At 41.1% G+C, this 20463-nt stretch overlaps 1 protein-coding gene across 3 annotated transcripts in view; it reads left to right on the forward strand.

Moving 5' to 3' along the window:
- ARNT2 (aryl hydrocarbon receptor nuclear translocator 2) overlaps positions 1–20463 on the forward strand; it is a 166573-nt gene that overhangs the window by 95021 nt on the left and 51089 nt on the right. For all 3 annotated transcript variants that reach the window (XM_004387497.1, XM_023741689.1, XM_012558800.1), the window contains 2 exons: positions 16714–16790; positions 18258–18392. In XM_004387497.1, the coding sequence (XP_004387554.1) occupies positions 16714–16790; positions 18258–18392 (212 nt within the window). The remainder of the gene's footprint in view (positions 1–16713; positions 16791–18257; positions 18393–20463) is intronic.

The raw sequence follows: 20463 nt of genomic DNA on the forward strand, positions 1-20463 counted from the left end.
CATCCTGATTCACATCTGAGGATGTAGGTCTCAGGACAGATCCCACCCAGGGTTACTACACAACTTTCCATCAGTGTTTTCACAGGGTTAATGCAGTCCTTGGTGAGAAATGAAGAAGCGTTTCTGGCCAATGCAGAGCTCCGTAACAAACAACAGTTTCCAGTTACATTTCATTTGGGGGTTGTTTATATTACTCAGGGTTTATTTAGGCCTGGCATTAGTGAACAGCGTTTCCAAAGAGAAGGTGATTTAATGTAGAGCAAAATGAGCTTGTGAAACCGATTAGGGAATCACCGAAATCCGTTAAAATTGCTGGAATTATCTTGCTCATATTAAAAACTACTTTGATAAGTATTGTGATCCCTGCCAGGAAGCCCTCCCTCCTGACACCGTTCCTCCTGGCCCTGGTGTCCAGCCTTGGCTGCCTGCCCGTCCTCAAAGCAGCACGTTATTTTCTCTGCTGAAACGCTAACCCTGCCCGTCCTCAGAGCAGCATGTTATTTTCTCTGCTGAAACGCTAACCACACGGCCTTGTGATGATCTGGGTCTGCATTCGTTTCCCCACCAGCCAGTGAGCTTCTTGAGAGTAGGAATCAGGTCTCATTCACTGCTAACCCCTTTGTCGGTAGCAGAGTGCTACCTGGCACATACCGTTGTTCTTATTGTTGTTTTTAGTTGCTGTTGAGTTGTATTCTGACTCGTAGTGACCCGATGTGTTATAAAGTAGAATTGCTCCCTAGGATTTTCTAGGCTATAATCTTTATGGAAGCAGATCACCAGGGGTTTTCTTCCACAGAACCACTGGGTGGGTTCAAACTGCCAACCTTTACTAGGTGCTCAGAATGTGTGTCATACTTGACTGATCTCAGGGCTGAACTTTGACCTGTTGTTTGGACCCACAGAATATCAGACCCAAAGGGAACATTGGGGACTATCTTGGGCCAGCCTCTGCTATCTCACAGAGGGAGAGCCTGAAGTCTTGTAAGGTTCTGAGTCACAGCTGACCCACCGTCTCAACTCCACAGCGTGTCCCTGCCCCTGTCTACAGCCCAAACCCTACGTAGGAAGCTGTACCAAACCCTACGTAGGAAGCTGTACCAGGCACAGCTCTGCCACCTACAGAAGGCAGCCAGTGGTGGGATGACTCCACCTCTGGACCACTGGCAAGGACAGCATTATCAGCATCACAGTGAAAACAAGAGCCAGAACGCATTGAGCCCTCCACGCCAGGCACTGCATTATATGCTTGCTATATATTTTCTCCTCCAGTGCCCACAGCAGCCCTATAAAATAGGGTCTATTATTATTATTTCGACTTTACAGATAAGAAAATTGAAGCCTAGAGAGACTGAAGCTTTGTAGTTAGTATAAATGGTAGAGTCAGGGTTCCAATCCAGTCCAATGCCCAAGTCATTCCAGAGCCAGAGCCCATAATAACCATGAGGCCACACTGCCTCTCAGAGACTTGCCTTCTGGACATCAGTATTAACACCAGGCACAGTGACTGACTTCCCTTTAAAGGACCCTTTCCTGAGACCAGTTCTGCCACTTTCTAAAAGTCCCCTGTGAGTGGTCAGTATGCTATAGGAAAAAGAGCACAGCCAGCCTGTAGTAGAAAGTTGCTTTATTCTTCAATCAGTTATCCCCTCCTCACTATCAGGATTTTTACTTGGCTGAGCTGACCACCAAAACAGAATCAGAGATGTGCTTCCGGGGTAATATTCACTAGAATCATATTTTACAGATGGAATGAATAGCCCTGAAATTGGTGACCAGTGGGGTGCCTAGGAGATTTTTTGAGAAGGGGCTCAACTATGGTCAAGGCTGTGCTTTGGGAAGATGAAAGGCAGAGACAGAGTAGAGAGGAGTGAGTGGTGGGAGTGGATGTTGGGGGGTGCCTGTTTAGAGCCAGTAACAGGCGAGTTGTGTGGAGGCAGCACTGCGGGTGGGGGTCTGTAACTGCCAGCCCTTGGAGAAGGAGCAGCTTCTGATGCGGAGGTGATCCCTGTCAGGGAGGGGCCATGGAGGTAGGCCAGATCACAGCCTGCAAGAGGTAGACAGCCGGGCCGTGGGCCTTTGGTTACGCAGAATACACTTCCTAAGAGGAGGGCTGAGTAGAAAGAACTTGTTTGGGAACTGGTTAGTTTGGGAAAGGTGAGCAAGGGCAGGTGGAGGCGGATCTTCACGGGGGGAGGAGAACTGAACAGACACTGATGGTGGTGACAGGTGATAGCAGCAGAGTGATGCAGGGGCTACAGAAGGGGCACGCGACGGTGAGTGCTGAGTGAGCAAGATCTAAGTCATGGAGGAGCTGTTGGTACCTGCCAGCCCCCACGTTCCTCAAGGAAGAATTATTGATGGAAACTTGGAGTCATGGTATAGCCCCACAGCAGGATTGGGTGACCGATGGACTGCCAACACAGCCCTACTTTCTAGATGCCTGTCCTGCACTTGGGGGGGGGGGCGGTGCTTTTAGCTTCTAGAAGTGGGGAATAGGGAGACCCCAGCCAACGAATCATGTCATTGTATCTCTGAGCTTTGTACAACTGCACAGTTGAAAATGATCCATGGGATCCCACAGCTGAGGCATGGGGAGGTTTAGAGGTTCAGCATTCTTTCACTTCCCTTGGAAAAGAGCCCACTGCCTTCCCATTGAAAGCCCACCCGTCCTCTGGAAGTGATGATCACAGGGACTCAGGTCTCAGAGTGGCAGGGCCTGGAAGACCTCAGGGCCCCCTTCTCTCTCTACCAGTGGTCTTCATGCCTCCTTGTTCCTTTCTCGTGGCATCTCCACTACACCTCAGCATGCCTTCGTTGTTGCAGCCTCTTAGCTAACACTTTGTTTACAGATTCCAATTTATTGGAAATGAAGTTCTGTTTTCTAAGTCCAAGTTTATGTAGAAAATACTTATTTGCAACTTTCCCTTCAGGCAGAAGAAGACATGTGTTAATTCTCATGGTTTTGTGGCAATAAATTTGCAAAGAAATGTTGCAACTCTTTGCCATATATTTTAGAATTAAACTTCTACCATCGCCAGGCACATTTTCCCTCAGTTTGGTAGTGGCCATCCCGGGGCAGGATCCTAAAGGCTGAACTTATGTCTGCCGAGGTCAGTTGCTGACGTTATTCGAGAATGAGGTGCAACGTGAGAAAATTTTGGTACATGAAGCATGTCTTTGTAAGTACCAAAACATCACGCACCAGCCTTCTTTTTTCTACCCTTTTTTTTTTTTTTTTAAATAATTCTGATTACAAAAGCCTCTGGATGGACTCAAACCTCCAACCTCTTGGTTAGCAGCCAAGTGCATTAACCATTTGCATCAGCCAGGGACTCCTAAGTTTTCACAGACAGCTACCAAACTACCCTGCAAAAAGGGAGAGGAGCGGGTCCATTTTCCCACAGTCCTCCCACTCCCGTTGCCGTCGAGTCAATTCCAACTCATAGCGACCCTATAGGACAGAATAAAACTGCCCTTTAGGGTTTCCAAGGCTGTAATCTTTACAGAAGCAGACTGCCATATCTTTCTCCCGTGGAGTAGCTGGTGAGTTCAAGCCGCTGACCTTTCGATTAGCAGCGGAGTGCTTTACCACTGCGCCACCAGGGCTCCTTGTCCTACCCACTCTGAATGTTTTCATTCTTTTGTAAGTTTTACCAGTCTGATAGTTTGGGGGGAAATGACGTGTTTTAAACTCGATGTTCTTCAGTGAAGTTGAGTACCTTTCCAGGGTAGTTGACTATTTGTATTTCTCCTGGGAATTGCTTGTTCATGGTGTGTGCCCAATTTCCTGCTGGGGGGATTTGTGCTTTTCTTATTTACTTATAGGAGGTCTCTGTAACATGCTGAAAGGAGCCCTCGTGGTGCAGTGGTTAAACACTCAGCTGCTAACCGAAAGGTCTGCAGTTTGAACCCACCAGCAGCCCCAAGGGAGAAAAGACCTGGCGATCTGCTACGTAAAGTTTACAGGCTAGGAAACCCTATGGGGCAGTTCTGTTAATCCCTGATTTATTAGTTATGTTGCAAGTAATTTCCTTGTAGCTTGTTAGTTGTCCTTTTAATTTTGTTTATATTGCCTTTCATCACTTGGAAAGTTCTTGTCTTTTTAAATAAAGGATGCAAAACACAATTTAATCTTTTCCTGCTGACTCAGAGCTCTCATTGCAAAGTCCAGGGCTGGGCAGGCATCAAGTCAAAGATACCCTCAGGGCTTCTTGAAGTATAGGGAGCCTTTCAGCCCACTGCTGCCGGCGGGTGTTGTTTTGTTTCTTTTTCGGTTCCTTTCATGCTGTTTAAGAATTCTCTGTCCTCTCCCCTGGTGGTGTCTGACACTTCTTGTTTCTTTCGGGCCCCATCCAGTCAGAGGTTGTTGCTTCTCATCCTTCGTGGTTTAGAAAGCCAAAGAGTACAACTTGTCAGTAACGTGGATGAGAGGGAATAAACTAGGCTATGAGTTGGGAACTGACGGCCTTTTCTGAGCGTAACGTACCTGGGCTTTTGTGAATGGTCTTTGGACATCTGTTTGCCCTGCGTAGAGACTGGGTTCTAGATAACTGAGATTGATAAATGGATAATTTCCAGAGGAAGGAAGTGCTTTCGTAGCCTTGAGAATCACTGAGAAGTGATTCATTGAAGCCTCCCGTCTGATTGGTGGGGGCTCAGAGCCTTGGTCTGGCTGCCCAGAGGGTGATGTTGTATCTGGGATAGACCCATCTTTCCACCACACTGCGCTGCCTTCCCCCAGTGTCATTCCTTAGCCAGAAGCACTCTTTCCTCAGTCTCTTCTGCTCCTACCAAACGTAGAAAGCTCAGTTTGGTGAATCCTCACCATAAAGTCTTCTCCAGTATTCTGCCAACAGTTTCCCCAGCCACTTTACTTGTGTGGACTTTGTCACTTTGTAAAAGGTTCCTAGGTGTGCAAACGGTTTGCTCTTGGCTACTAACCTAAAGGTTGGCGGTTCGAACCTACCCAGCAGTGCCGCAGAAGAAAGTCCTGTCAATCTGCTTCCATAAAGATTACAACCAAAATGATAGCCCTGGTGACACACAGTTAAGCGTTCAGCTGCTAACTGAAAGGTTAGTGGTTTGAACCCACAGTGGCTCCACAGGAGAAAGACTTGGTGATCTGCTTCCGTAAAGATTATAGCCAAGTAAACCCTATGGGGCAGTTCTACTCTGTCACATGGAGTTCCTGTGAGTTGGAATCAACTCGATGGCACCCAACAGCAACAACAAGAAAATCTACCTGGTTGCATGATAAATGGGGGGGGGGGGGAATTACAGCCAAGAAAACCCTATGGAGGGAGCAGTTCTACTCTGTAACATATGCGGGGTCCCATGAGTTGGAATAGACTGTATGGCAGTGGGATTTTTGTTGTCACTTTGTATTACAGCTGTATTTACATTTATTTGTCTCTACTGCTACCCCTGTGCTTCTGGATGGCAAGGACCGTATCATACGCATTTCTGTATTTAAACTACTGAGCACGGAGCTTAGAACATAGCCAGAGTCCTGGTGAATATTTGGAGACTAAATTTTCCTTTGCATCTCCCAGTTGTCTTTTAAAAATCAACTATAAAGGAACCTATCCTGGGTAACTTTTGGGTAAAGGATGGAAATCAAAACTCTAATTACAGACTATTTTGTAATTAACAACCATGGCCTCACTCCATATCAAAACTGAAGAGAGATGGCTAAAGATGTGTTTAGAGGAAAGCTGTGGCTCTAAATGCTTTTATGATTCAATGTGGAGAATTAAAATAAATGAACTATGAATTTAACTTACAAAACTAGAAAAAGAATAATAAAATCACATGGGTAAACAATGAAGAAGGACTTAATGAAAAAAATGAGCAAAATTAAATCAGAAAACAAAAGAATTATCCAATTACTGGTTCTTCGTCAAGACTAATAAAGCAAAACCTCTGGCAAGGTTAATCTGATTAAAAAAAAAAAAGAATGAGTAAAAAATATATATTAAGAATGAAGAGATTTAACAGAAAAAGTTTAAAAAATTATAAACTAGTTGTGTGTATAATTTAGATTTATACTTGTTAAAATCTTTGGGAAGAATGCTAATTTCTGGGAAAATGAATAACCAAATTTGAATCAAAAAAAGTTTTTTTAAAAACATGTGAAAAGGCAATACAGAGGAAGTCAGCACAACTGTACTAAACCAAAAGCTAAAGGGTTTCCTGAATATAACCAAACACTTCCAGGTACAGAGTAGCAGAGCCAGGGATCTGGGGACCATGGTTTCAGGGGACATCTAGGTCAACTGGCATAACAAAGTTTATTAAGAAAATGTTCTGCATCCCATTTTGGTGAGTGGCATCTGGGGTCTCAAAAGCTAGCTAGTGGCCATCTAAGATGCATCAATTGGTCCCAGCCCACCTGGAGCAAAGGTGAATGAAGAACATTAAAGACACAAGGGAAGTATTAGCCCAAGAGATAAGAAAGGGCAACATAAACCAGAGACACCATCAGCCTGATACCAGAAGAACTAGATGGTGCCTGGCTACCACCAATGACTACCCTGACAGGGAACACAATAGAAAGTCCCTGATGAAGGAGGAGAAAAGCAGGGTACAGAACTCAAATTTTAGTAAAAAGACCAGACCTAATGGTCTGACTGAGACTAGAGGGACCCCAGAAGACGTGGCCCTCGGACTCTGTTAGCCCAGACCTGAAACCATTCCCGAAGCCAACTCTTCAGGCAAAGATTATACTGGACTATGAGACATAAAATGATACTCGTGAAGAGAGTGCTTCTTAGCTCAAGTGGATACATGAGACTAAATGGGCAGCTCCTGTCCAGAGGCGAGATGAAAAGTCAGAAAGGGACAGGAGCTGCTTGAATGGACGTGGGAAATCCAGGGTGGAAAGGAGGAGTGTGCTGTCACATTATAGGGAGAGCAAGTAGGGTCACATAACAATGTACATACAAAATTTTGTATGAGAAACTGACTTGAACTATGAACTTTCACTAAATGCACAATTAAAAAAAAATGTGAAAAGGTAGGCAAGATTTTGAAAAAGTTGACAAAGAACTGCTCCCTAAATGGTGCCAAGCCTAGATTATTTTATGGGCAAATTATTTAAAGACTGCCATCACATAGGAAAACATAGGAAGTGTACTGGTTTGTTTTCTGAAGTTAACACAACTTTGATACAAAAAATGACAAGGGTATTTCAATAAAAGAAAACTGTTGACCCAATTTCACTTATGAATATAAAGATACTAAATAAAATATTAGAAAACCAAGTTAACAGTTGCACATATACATATTAATTATAAGAATATTTGGGTGGTTTAACATTAAGAACTCTATTAATGTAATTAATCAAAGGAGAAAAGTTATATGACCAAATAAAATTAATTTTAGGTATTCTTTTTTTTAATTAAAAAAAACCTTTGTAAAGTAAGAGTAGAAACACAATTTCTTAAGATAGAAAAAACAAATATCTGAAGCCAATAATCAGTATCTTACAGAATGATGAAATATGAGAAGGATTTTCATTAACATGAGGAATATACCCAGAATGCTCACTGTCACCACTATTACTCGGTATTGTTTTGGAATATCTCGCCAATGCAGTAAATTTTTTAAAAAAAGCAAATTACTTGAAGAAAAGAAAGAAAAGGAACAGAGAATTAATATCTACTTGCAGATGAGATGATTATCTACTTGGAAAGAAAAATCTAATCTACTAAAAATCTAATAAAAGAGTAAGTATGAGGGAACTTAGAAAATACTAAAAAAATTAGTAACTAGCTAGAAAATATAATAAATGCCCATTTATAAAAATAATAACAATGTAAAATACATATTGATATTATTAGCATGAAATATATAAGATTCCTTTACCTAAAACTACAGAATGTCATTCAGGGAGATGAATGACTTGACTGAATGAAGAGTCATGCATATTCCTTTAGATGAAGGTTTAGTAGTATAAAGAGTTTCATTCCTTCCAAACTAATCTGTCCCATTGGAATTTAATACAATTCCAGTGATTGTTCCAATGGGATTTCCTTTTAAAATGATAAATTCTGAAATTCATATGTAAAAACAAATATAAGAGTAGCTAATAAAATTTTGATGAACAGAGTAGTGGGGAGTAAATGCCTTACCAGATATGAAAATATATTTTAAAGCCTAAATAATTAAAATATGATAAAGGAATTTACAAATTAAATTACTAAACAAATTTAAAAGACCTAAAACTATCTGTTCAGATCCTTTGCCCATTTTTTATTTGGGTTATGTATCTTTTTGTTGTTGAGTTGTAAGAGTCAAATTCATTTTGAAAGAGCGTATATTACTGTATTTTTATGCAAATAATGCGCACCTTCTTCTGCTGTTTGCTAACCATGCCCTTCCCCAGTCAAGGTATTTTTGTAAGGGCTCTATGCTAATTTTTTTACAGCAACATTTGAAAAAAATTGGCATAGCGTTGCTTATGAAAATACCTCGTGGGGGGAGGGCGTGGTTGGCAAACAAATGTACAAGGCATGTGTTATTTGCATAGAAATAGGGCATTTGAAAATGTTACATAAGCAATGCTTGGAAAATAGAGAAAAATTCAAATCTGTGGATGATAGTAGAGATTGCAGAGTACGCCCTGTCCCAGAAGCATTTTGTTACACATAGCGTATGAGAGCTTGATCCTAAATCCTTTCTGCCTGCTAAAGCCAGAACCGTGCCCCTGCCCTCCCTGTGGTCGATTATCCACTGCAACCTCAAGACGTTGGTAATCTGAGTGATGATGGTGACAGGTTCACTGGTAGTTTGATCTCTGCAGCTGCTTATGGGGGTTGGTGGCAAGGCCACCTTTACAAATGTTTGACCCTGCTAGCTTGGATGCCATCCCTTCCATAGGGAAGCTGAGCCCGGTGTCCTGAGGAGACTCTTCAAGCTGGAGCACGTAGAGAACTTATTCCTTTAAGGAAGTTTGGGTTTACTGAAAATTTTCTGAAATATTGTAAACATACCCTTAGATCTCATTCACAACTGAAGATTACTTGTCCACATTAAGGCCAAAGCTATTAGTTTAAATAAATTACAACTTTATCCTTCATTACTGAAAAGCCAAATAGCTATATTAACATTATTGCACTCGATGGATTAAAATACTGTCTTATAAATGAGCTTGTTGATATGTTTAAAGGACTGGTATCTTACGGCCCCCATCAAGTCTCTTCTATATTTCTAGGCTGGTGTTATCTTTCATTTGGGATGGACTTCATTCATTCACTGGCATTAAACAACCACCAATTTATTGTGTCTGCAGATTCTGTGGGTTAGGAATTTGGTCAGGGCACAGTGAGGATGGCGTGTTTCTGCTCCACAATGCCTAGAAATCACATTGTGTCATTTCCACTGTACTTCATTGGTCAGAGTAGTTACAAGGGAATCTAACTTCAACTCTTCAATGAAGGAGGATAAAAAAGATGTGTGACTATTTTTAAAAATCTCCAACAGTTCCCAATAAATACTTGTTGAATGAAGAATGAATTAATGAACTGGATTGTGATAGCCTTAGATAATTGTTCTCGAGTATTAACAAGCGAAAGTCTAAAACCTAAGAGTCCCTCCGAAGGATAGTACTTAGAAAAACATATTTTTCTTCATTCCAGCTAGATTACAGGGTTCTTCGTGCAATCCTCTCTGCTTCCAGTTCTGGCATTGCATCCTGATTCATAACTAGGGCAAAAGTAACTTGTGCTCACTGCCTTCTTTATCAACAAATATACCTCTTTATCAGCACTTGGGGAATGAGGTTGGGAAGTGAGAAGGAAACTAACATTCTGGCCTTGGGCTGAGTGCTCCACATGTTATCACCTCATTCAATCCTCACAACATACCCAGGAGATGGCCATTCTCATACCCATGTTATAGATAAGGAAACAGAGGGTCAGAGTGGTTCAGTCACTGTAACATACCTCTGGTGCCCTCATCATATCCTGTTGGCCCAACTCTGATTTCAGTCACAGCTGCAGTGGACAGTTTCATGCAAGCTCAACTTCACCTCAAGCTGATGGCTTCCCATATCAAGCTGGCATATCTTCCTACTTTTCTTTTTTTCAGGAAATCCAGAGGTAGGCAGTCCAGAGTTAGTACAGTGGCTCTATGATAAAATTAAGGACACATTCTCCTAGCTTTTTTTACTTCACAATCCTTATTGTGTGCTTCTGGCTTTCCTGTGTTCAAGATGACTGCTAGAGTTCCATTGTTGGTTTGTGTTTCGCACAGAGAGAAGGAGCCTTCCTGAAAGCCCCATTTAGGGACTTCCCCTTCATCTCACAGACCAGACCTGTGTCACCTGACCACCTCTAACTCCAATGGAAATGCAAACTTTTTTTTTTTAATAATGAACATGAAATAATGTTCAGACTCATTCATTATTAAGACAATAATGACAAGCTGAGCACATTGCCACTTGGAATAAATAGCATGGAAGAAGGAGACAATGTGTACTGGGTTGATCACTAACAGGCTTTGCACGAGAGAATAGAAAGAGGAAGTGGTTTGGAGGAAAGATTTGGATGATATTGAAATTGGACGGCCTTTGAGGCTGAGGTGTAGATATTTTTAGTAGGCAAACGGGGTCAGGATCTGGAACTCCAGAGGAAGATCTAGACTGGAGACGTAGTTTTGGGTCTCGTGAGTGTATAGTTAGAAGTGGGGAGAGGATCAGAAGAGAGGCAAGGGTGAAAGTCTGAGGAACAGCAACACGGAAAGCCACAGTTCTCAAAGTGTGGCCCATGGACCTTGGATCCCTGAGACAGTTTCCAGGGCTCACAAAGTCAAAACTGTTTACATAATAACAGTATGCCATGCCTACATATGTACTGGTGGTGCAGGATTATTGGTGGGTAAGAACTGCTGGCACCTTAGCACGATGCAAGGCAGGGGCACGAAACTGTATTAGAAGTCATTGTATTTCTTCATCGCTACATACTTGCAGTAAAAAAAATAAAAATAAAAATTTAAATTTTTAAAGGCTGGTTTCACTTAAGAATGTCCTTTGACGAACAGTAAGGTATTAATTAAACTCTGAATTGGGATGTATTTATAGAGCACTTCTGCATACCAAAGCAAGGTGGTCATCTCAAGGAAGAGCACTTCTTGTGTGACTGAGTTGTGAGCTAAACTAGCCACTTTTTTCACAAACTACCATTTTTACTTGAAAGAATGATTAACAGACAAACTATGGTCATTAAAACTTGTGTATTTGGCAGACATTTTCACAAAAATGAATAAAGTGAGCCTATCATTTCAAGGGGAAACCCTGGTGGTGTAGTGATCAAGAGCTACGGCTGCTAACCAAAAGGTCGGCAGTTCGAATCCACCAGCTGCTTCTTGGAAACCATATGGGGCAGTTCTACTCTGCCCTATAGGGTTGCTATGAGTTGGAATTGACTCAACAGCAAGGGGTTTGTTTTTTTTTGTTTTTAATCACTCCAAGGAAAACAGTTGACAGTCCTTGTTGCCAGTGATGAAGTTCAAGCTTCCTAGTGAAAGTTAGAATTTTGGAAAACTTGTATCCACCACCCTGAGCTTGACCAATATCTAGAGACATTTTTGATGAGACATAGTGATATTAACAAGTTTGACTTTTTGATATGGTATAATGTAATATGTCAACATTTAAAAGATCTGCATAATTTGGTGAGCCAGTATTTTCCAAATGACCAATGCATGATGCTCAAAAGCACACATGGATAAGAAATCCATTGAAAGTGTTGGATAGATCAATCTATTTAATGTAACAGAGTATAAAATTCATTGAAACGAATAGTTTCCTAGGGCTGCCGTTAGAAAATACCACAAAGTACATGGCTTAAACAATAGAAATTTATTGTCCCTCAGTTCTGGAGGCTAGAAGTTTAAAATCAGGATGTCAGCTCTACTGGTTTCTTCTGAGGGTTCTGAGGGAGAATCTCTTCCATGCTTCTCTCCTAGCTTCCAGTGACAGCCCACAGTCCTTGGTGTTCCCTAGCTTGAGGCAGCACAACTCCAATCTCTGCCTCCATCTTCCATCTGTGTCTGTGTTTCTTCTCTTCTTTTTCTAAGGACACCAGTCATATTGGATTGGGGACCACCCTACTCCAGTTTGACCCCATGTTAACTAATTACATCTGCAAGGACTCCATTTCCAAATAAGGTCACATTCATAGGCACTACAGGTTAGGATTTAAACAGATCTTTCAGTGGGACACAAAAAACAACCCGTAACATATAGTTTCAGATTTCACATTGCAATTACTCTTTAAGAGACTACCACTTGTCAAGTTTTGGAGTAATACCAAAGAAGAATATCTACAGTTATCTAAAAAAGCTTCTTCCTTTTCCTGGTACCTGTCTATGTGAGGCCAGATTTTCTTCATATGCTTCAACCAAAGCAATGTGCTGTAACAGATTGCATGCAGACGGAGATATCAGAATCGAGCTATCTATTATTAAGCAAAATATTAAAGAAATTTGCAAAAATGTTGAACAAAAACCTTTAGGTTAGTAGTGGAGTGCAAACTGGAAACCAGTTGTGCCACCCAGGGACTCTAATCCAAAAGGTGGTATTTTAATCACTGGAGAAAGCTTTATGGCATTTCTATTAAGATCAGGAACAAGGGAAAGATGCCCACTATCTTTGTTATTATTCAGCATCATAGTAGAAATATTAGCAATGCAATTAAACGAGAAATCAGTTAGAGGCACACAAAAAAAAGTGTGAAGAAGAAGGAAGACTATCTCTGTTTTCATATGATATGATAGTATACCTGGATAAACCCAGAGAATCAATGATAAAACTAACTGAGAAAACAAAATAACTCAGTGAAGTAGCATAGTATAGCATAAATGTATAGAAATCAATAGCCTTCATCGGCATACACAATAAATAGAGAACATAATGGTAGAGAAACTACAATTTGCAATAGCAACAAAGAAGACTAAACACTTAGGAATAATTTTAACAAGTGTACAAAAACTATACAAGGAAATTTTAACATACTTCTAAAAGACATAAAAACTACCTTGAACAAATGGAAAAACATCCTCTGTTCTTTGATAGGCCAACTCAACATTATAAAGATGTCTCTTCTCCCAAAGTTAATTTATAAATTCAGTGCAATCCTAATAAAAATACCAACAAGCTATTTTTTGGATTTAGATAAGTTTTACAATAAAGTTTGTGTGGAAAAACAAATATGCAGAGTAGCTAAGAAAACACTGAAAAAGAAAAACAGCAAGGGGAGGATAACCCTATCAGACACTAGAACATTCAATAAGGCTTTTATAATTAAAACAGTATGGTACTGGTGCTTGAGTAGACAAATAAACCAGTGGACTAGAAGGGAAAGTCCAGGATTAGACTCAAATACATATGGAAATTTTCTGTATGATAAAGGTGGCATCTTAAATCACTGCAGACTTCTTAATAAAAGTTGATGGTGCAACTTTTAACCCCCCAGTGGATAAAATTAGACCCATATCTTACACCCCCCACAAGAATAACTACAAATGAATTAGGGACCTGAATGTAAAAAATGAAACTATAGAAGTACCAGAGGAAATCATGGGTGATACTCCTTTAACATTGCTATGGGATAAGGCTTTCTAGCTTTGACTCAAAATCCAGAGGCAATAAAAGAAAAGACTGATAAATCTGACTGCATAAAAAATTTTAAATTTTGCATGACAGAAAAAATAATAACCATAAGCAAAGTCAAAAGACTACCAACCAACTGGGAGGATATATTTACAACATAGGCCACAAAGGCATAATATCTCTGATATATAAAGAACTCCTAAAAATTGAGGCACAATGGACCAAAAACCCAATAGAGAAATGGGGAAATGAGAAGAACAGACAATTCACTGAAAAAAAAAAAGATAATTAAAATGGTCCTCAAACATATGAAATAGCATCAGACTCTCTCATCATTAAACAAATGCAAATTAAGACAACACTGAAATGTCATTTCTCACCTGTCAGACTAGCAATTATTTAAAAAAAGTGACGGCACATTCTGTTGGTGAGGGGGTAGGGAAACAGGCCCTCTCCTGCATGGCTGGTGGGAATGCAAATTGGTACAACCCTTCTGGAGGGAAATTGGTACTAGCTAACAAAACTATATATGCACTTACTTTCAACCCAACAATCCCACTTCTAAGGATCTACCCTGAAGATACACCTCCCACAGTATGAAAATACATGTCTGCAAGGTTATTCATTGCAGCATTGTTTGTAATTGCAAAATATTGGAAACATCTAATTGCTCACACATAGGAGAATGGTTCAGTAAACCATGGTACAGCCATACAATGCAATACTCTGCAATTCTTAAAAAGAATGAGGAAGATCTCTATGAATGGATAAGGAGTGATTTCCAGGACATGCTGTTAAGTGAAATATGTGAAATCCAAGAGTATCTACAGTTTGCTTCCCTTCATATAAGAAAGAATGGGATATAATACACATGAATCTGCTCATATGTGCAAAGGATCAGTAAGAAACTAGAGATTGGTTACCTACGGTAGGTAGGTGGGAAAAGGATGGAAAGAAGGGGGAATGTGAAGGGATACCCAGTGTCATGGATTGAATTGTGTCCCCCAAAAAATAATGTGTCAACTTGGTTAGGCCATGATTCCCAGTATTGTGTGGTTGTCCTCCATTTTGTGATTATAATTTTATGTTAAAGAGGATTAGGGTGGGATTATAACACCCTTACTAAGGTCACATCCCTGATCCAGTGTAAAAGGGGTCTCCCTGGGGTGTGGCCTGCACCACCTTTTATTTTACAAGAGATTAAAGGGAAGCGAGCAGAGGTGGGGAGGGTACCTCATACCACCAAGAAAGCAGTGCTGGGAGCAGAGCGCATCCTTTGGACCCGGGGTTCCTGTGTGGAGAAGATCCTAGAGCAAGGGAAAATTGATGACAGGGACCTTCCTACAGAGCCAACAGAGAAAGAAAGCCTTCCCCTGGAGCTGATGCCCTAAATTTGGACTTGTAGCCTACTAGACTGTGAGAGAATAAATTTCTCTTTGTTAAAGCTATCTACTTGTGGTAGTTCTGTTATAGCAGCACTAGATGATTAAGATCCCCAGGATGAGGAAGGAGTGACATTTCTCTGACTCTTAGAACCAGAGGCATGTTTTACATGCCCTACAGGGTCTATATAAGGAGCCCTGGTGGCACAGTGGTTAAAGCACTTGGCTGTTAACTGAAAGGTCAGCAGTTTGAATCCACCAGCCACTCCGCAGGAGAAAGATGTGGCAGTCAGCTTCCATAAAGAATACAGCCTTGGAAATCCTATGGGGCAGTTCTGCTCTGTCCTATAGGGTCGCTATGAGTTGGAATCAACTCGATGGCAGTGAGTTCAGGGTCTGTAGTGATGGGCTCTCACGTACTTTTGTGACTGTGTCACTGTGGGCCTTTTGGTCTGACCTAGTGTGGAAATATTTATGTTAAGTGTTATGCAGTGTAAAAGGGAAATCTTCACAGCAGCACTTGCCTAGGAGGTAACGAAATGAAACGCTTGTTTCACCAGAGTGTCTCTAAGCAGCTACAGCTGCTCAAGAGCCATGCACTATGAGGGACCTTGGCTGCAGACCCTCACTGAGCCTAACTGCAGGCTCTTTCTGACCAGTGAACAATAAGGATTGTTGTGATCAATTTCTTCCTATCCGGAGCATTAGTTTTCAGGTCTTAATTAGAATAACCATCACCAATTTCTCCTTTCTAGCCATTAAAAAAACCCTAAATCCCACCCCCCGAGGGGAAGCACTGGTTTTGTTCTCTCATCTGGCAAATTAACAACTTTTCCCTTGGTGGTTTTTATTTGTTTGTTTTTGATTTTGCTTTTTTCTTTTGCCTCTGATGGTCTTTGTTTTATTCTTTGACAACATATACGTGAAATGTTTTGTTGTTGTTGTTGTTAGGTGCTGTCGAGTCAGCTCCGACTCATAGTGACCCTGTGTACAACAGAACAAAACACTGCCCTGTCCTGTGCCATCCTCACAATCGTTGTTATGTTTGAGCCTATTGTTGCAGCCACTGTGTCAGTCCATCTCATTGAGGGTCTTCCTCTTTTTTGCTGACCCTCTACCTTACCAAACACAATGTCTTCCTCCAGGGACTGGACCCCTGATAGCATGTCCAAAGTATGTGAGATGAAGTCTTGCCATTCTCCCTTCTAAGGAGCATTCTGGCCGTACTTCTTCCAAGACAGATCTGTTCATTCTTCTAGTAGTCCATGGTATATTCAATATTCTTTGCCAACACCAAAATTCAGGGACATCAGTTCTTCTTCAGCCTTCCTTATTCATTGTCCAGCTTTCGCATGCATATGAGGTGATTGAAAATATATAACTTGAAATGCCCATATGGGTGTCTTACTGAAATTTTCTTCATAACTAAATGTTTGAGCCAAATTGCATAAATACAAAGATGAGTAATTTGCATTTCATTTTCCTTAATTTCTTCTTCATCGTCCACTAATACAGATAATAGTGTACCATGAAATTATCAAATAACTACATGCAGAAGAGGAGCAGAAAATGAGGGCAGGGCAGTTAATTCATTGGTTAGCTTTCCAATCCTGAGTAGTCAATAGAGAATCTGTATTTTCAATTGCATAAAGAAAATCATGGGTACTTTTGCCCCTTTTCTACTCAAGTTGGTGATGACAGTGGCATTCCTCATTTCAGGAATGACTATACCTGAAGAAGATGCTGATGTAGGACAAGGCAGTAAATATTGCCTTGTGGCAATTGGGAGACTCCAGGTAAGAATCAACTCATAGCCTTTTTAATCTCAAAAGAGGGTTTATGATTACAAAGAGCAAGAGACTGTAGGTTTGAATGCCTATTCTAATCTCTGTGTACTCAGTATTTGTTGGGCTTCGTGTCTCATGCAATGGGACAAGGATGAGGCTGAATCTAGGAGAACAGAAGAGGACCATGAGTTGTAAGCAGCAAGGTTCTTGCTGCATTGAGGGGTTATATGAGTCTGTCCTCCATGCTTGTGCCAATTATTGCAAAGTTGAGTTCTGTTTTCATCATGCCTCTGTTTAATAACCTTGAATGTTTCCCCATGGTCTGCAGGATAAAGTCCAAACTCATCATAAGGTCATCCAACCTCATCTCCTTCCTTTCTCCCTCCCTCTCTCTCCACACCCTACTGCTCAAATCACACCATTCCCTTTTCCATAAACCCACCATTGACTTCCCTACCTCTGTGGGCATCCACAGGTTGTTTCTTCTGCCCGGCATTTCCTTTTTCCCCTTCTCCTTTCAACATTCTTTCTTCTCCTCTTTACTTCCTATCTACTCATCCTTCAAGACCCAGCTAAAATGTCTTCCCTATTCCCTTCCAAAATTGATCATTCTCTTGTCCCTATACTTACAGCATTGAGTTCACACCCTAGTTACCATTCTTTCACTGTCTGTGTTAGTATGGTTAGTTGAAGGCATGCCCAGTCCCCCAATGAACTGCAAGCTCCTTAAGAGCAGGGAATATGTCTTGCTTATATTGTTAAAACTGAGTATGTTGAAGAGAGAATGTAAATTAAGGCCCTGGCACAGTGAATGACACACACAGTAGCCACTCGATCAACTGGTCTGTTCATTTTCCTTGTGGCATTGAGAGCCTTCTCCATACTGATGAGTGGAAACATGATAGACATAATTCTGAGGACACTAATCTTCATGTCCCTGGTTTCCTGGGTCTTGCCATTTTCAGGCAAATGAATAAGCAGTTTCATTCATGCTTAACAAACAATGGGTATTCCTCTCTTACAGGTACTTGAATAAATTCAGCCTGCCGATGTATACTTTCCAAATATTTTGAACAGTTCCTTAGACTCATTAGCTATAATTAATAAAGGGAAGGCAAGAGAAAGGAAGGGTATTAATATTTATTCAGCATCAGCTATATGCCAGACATTGTACCAGGGTTTAACATCCAGTATCTCTTTTGAACTTCACAACCATCCTACGAGATTACATGTTTCATTATTCCCGTTGACTGATAAGGAAACTGAAGCTCGAAATGTAAAGGAAGAGGCCCACTGTTACACACTTAGTCAGAGGTATGACCAGAGCTATTTGAACCCTTTAGACTCATTGTACTAATGACACAGAAGATCTGTGAGATTAAATCCACATAGATTATTCCCATTCTCTGCCTCTGCCACCAACTCCCTCCCTGTCTCTGTCAGCATCACCCCAACTGTGGATTTTCCCCATTCCAGGTGACCAGCTCTCCTGTGTGCATGGACATGAACGGGATGTCGGTGCCCACGGAGTTCTTATCCCGCCATAACTCTGATGGGATCATCACGTTTGTGGATCCAAGATGCATCAGTGTAATTGGCTACCAACCTCAGGTGGGTAGAGAGTTTTGAGCTCATAACAGTTGGCTAGAGATTTAACTTCCCTTTAAACGTACTTATCTCATTTGTTCTGGATACAACACTATGACAATAGAGCATAAAATCCATGTTCCCTGCCTGGAGAAAGTGATGCCCTTCCAAACAAGAAAGGACATTGTAGGCAACTGTACCACTTAAAATTAGATCTTCATTCTTTGCCCTAACTGCTCTAGTTCTCTAGCTGATTTTTCACTAAAAAGGGGTCTTCTGATCAATTTTGATAAATACCAAGTCTTCTTACCAAGCACATAAATGTGAAAGCCTCTGAAAAGTCTTCCAGTAAAGATGCCGACTTAACTTTGCCTAACCCTGTGTTTCTCAAATGTACAGTCATGTGCCACATAATGTCCATTAGGGCAACGTCTGATCACATATATGTCCATGGCCCCATAAGGTTATAATAGAGTTCGGAAATCCCAATCAGAGAACAGGATGTAGCAGATGTAACTGAACGTAGTGAAGGCAACAGCTTCCTGCACGCAACACGTGTATCCCATGTCTCTTGTATATGAAGCGCTGCACTACCAGCCGTATAATGATATAGGTTATAGTTATAACTTATAACACATGTATCTTGATAGTCATAATAAGCACCTAAGTTACTGGCTTATGTATGTACTGTACTGTCTATTGTTATTTTAATGTGATCTTCTCTACTTACAAATAAAAAGTTCACTGTATAACTGTATGCTTCAACTTGTAGGCAGCAGCATCCAATCTCATGTATCACGTGTCTCTTAAATGTTGTAGCGTTATCCTTCTGTTTAATTTTCTTTCAAAAATATTACTGTGAAGTGGCTCATTACCGTGCATCACGGCTCCCAAACGCAGCAAAACCAGTGCTAGTGATAGTAGTAGCAAAGGTAAAGTGATTTGAAAGTGAAACAAAAGGTTATTAAACAACACGAAGGTGGAAAATCAGTGAACGCTATTGCTCGTGATTTAGGCGTGTCACACTTGACTATTCACGATGATCCTCAGAAACAGAGAAAAAGTTCTCCAAGCTGTTAAAGGATCGGCTCCACTGAAAACTAAAAGGTAATGAAAATTTGAGAGGGACTTGTATCAGATATGGAGAAATTGCTAACGACGTGGATTGTGGCCCAAACACAAAAGCGAATCTCTCCCAGAATGTTGACAGTCACTGCTAAGGCACAAAGTTTGTTCGAGATGCTTAAAGAAAAAGCAGGACCGGGCTACGATATGGAGTTTAGTGCTAGCTGGGGTAGTTCAGGTGCTTCAAATATTTTTCACTGCATAATGTGAAAGTGAGTGGTAAGTCTGCAAGTGCTGATGTGAAGGCAGCAGAAGAATTTGTTGAAACCTTAGATAAACTAATTGTAGAGGGAGGTTATTTTCGCCAGCAAATTTTTAATGTGGATGAAACTTCCTTATTCTGGAAGTGAATGCCTGAAAGGACCTTCATCCATAAAGAGGCCAAGTCAATGCCAGGCTTTAAGGCTTTTAAAGACAGAGTGACAGTGTTGTTAGGAGGCAATGTTGTATATAACATGGTGTTCTCACAACATCCAAATCATATAACATTTTATTTCACAGAATGTATCGTGGATGTTAAGCAATGCATGACTGTATTTGGAAACCCGTTTTATAGGGGCACTTTTTCAAATCTTTGTTCTAGATTCTTTCTAAAAAAAAAAAAAACAGTTTTCACCAGCCTGCACTAGCTGGCTCTCTGAGTGCCATTTGTTGGCTGCTAGTGTTGCTTTTTTTTTCTTCTGCTTCTTTTGATTACTTACTTGCCTCTCGCCACCTCAGCCTCCCTTCGCTCAAGTACCTGGCTCCGTGCGCCATCTTTGCTTCTTCCTGAGGGACTGCAGAGCTCCGTTTGAGTGTGGAGCTGCTTCCAGGTTTGGGCTACTGTGCTGGTGGGATCCCGGGGCTTTTGTTCGTTTGTTTTCTTTTCCTTTTCTTGAGTTGGGAGCCCTTTCTGGCCAGGCTGAGCTGCATGGCAGGGAGACTCCCCTTCGGCTTCCACAGACACGCAGAGGGATCCCTGAGAGCATTT

Source organism: Trichechus manatus, unplaced genomic scaffold (genome assembly GCF_000243295.1).
Source record: "Trichechus manatus latirostris isolate Lorelei unplaced genomic scaffold, TriManLat1.0 scaffold00186, whole genome shotgun sequence".
In the NCBI taxonomy this organism is placed as follows: Eukaryota; Metazoa; Chordata; class Mammalia; order Sirenia; family Trichechidae; genus Trichechus; species Trichechus manatus.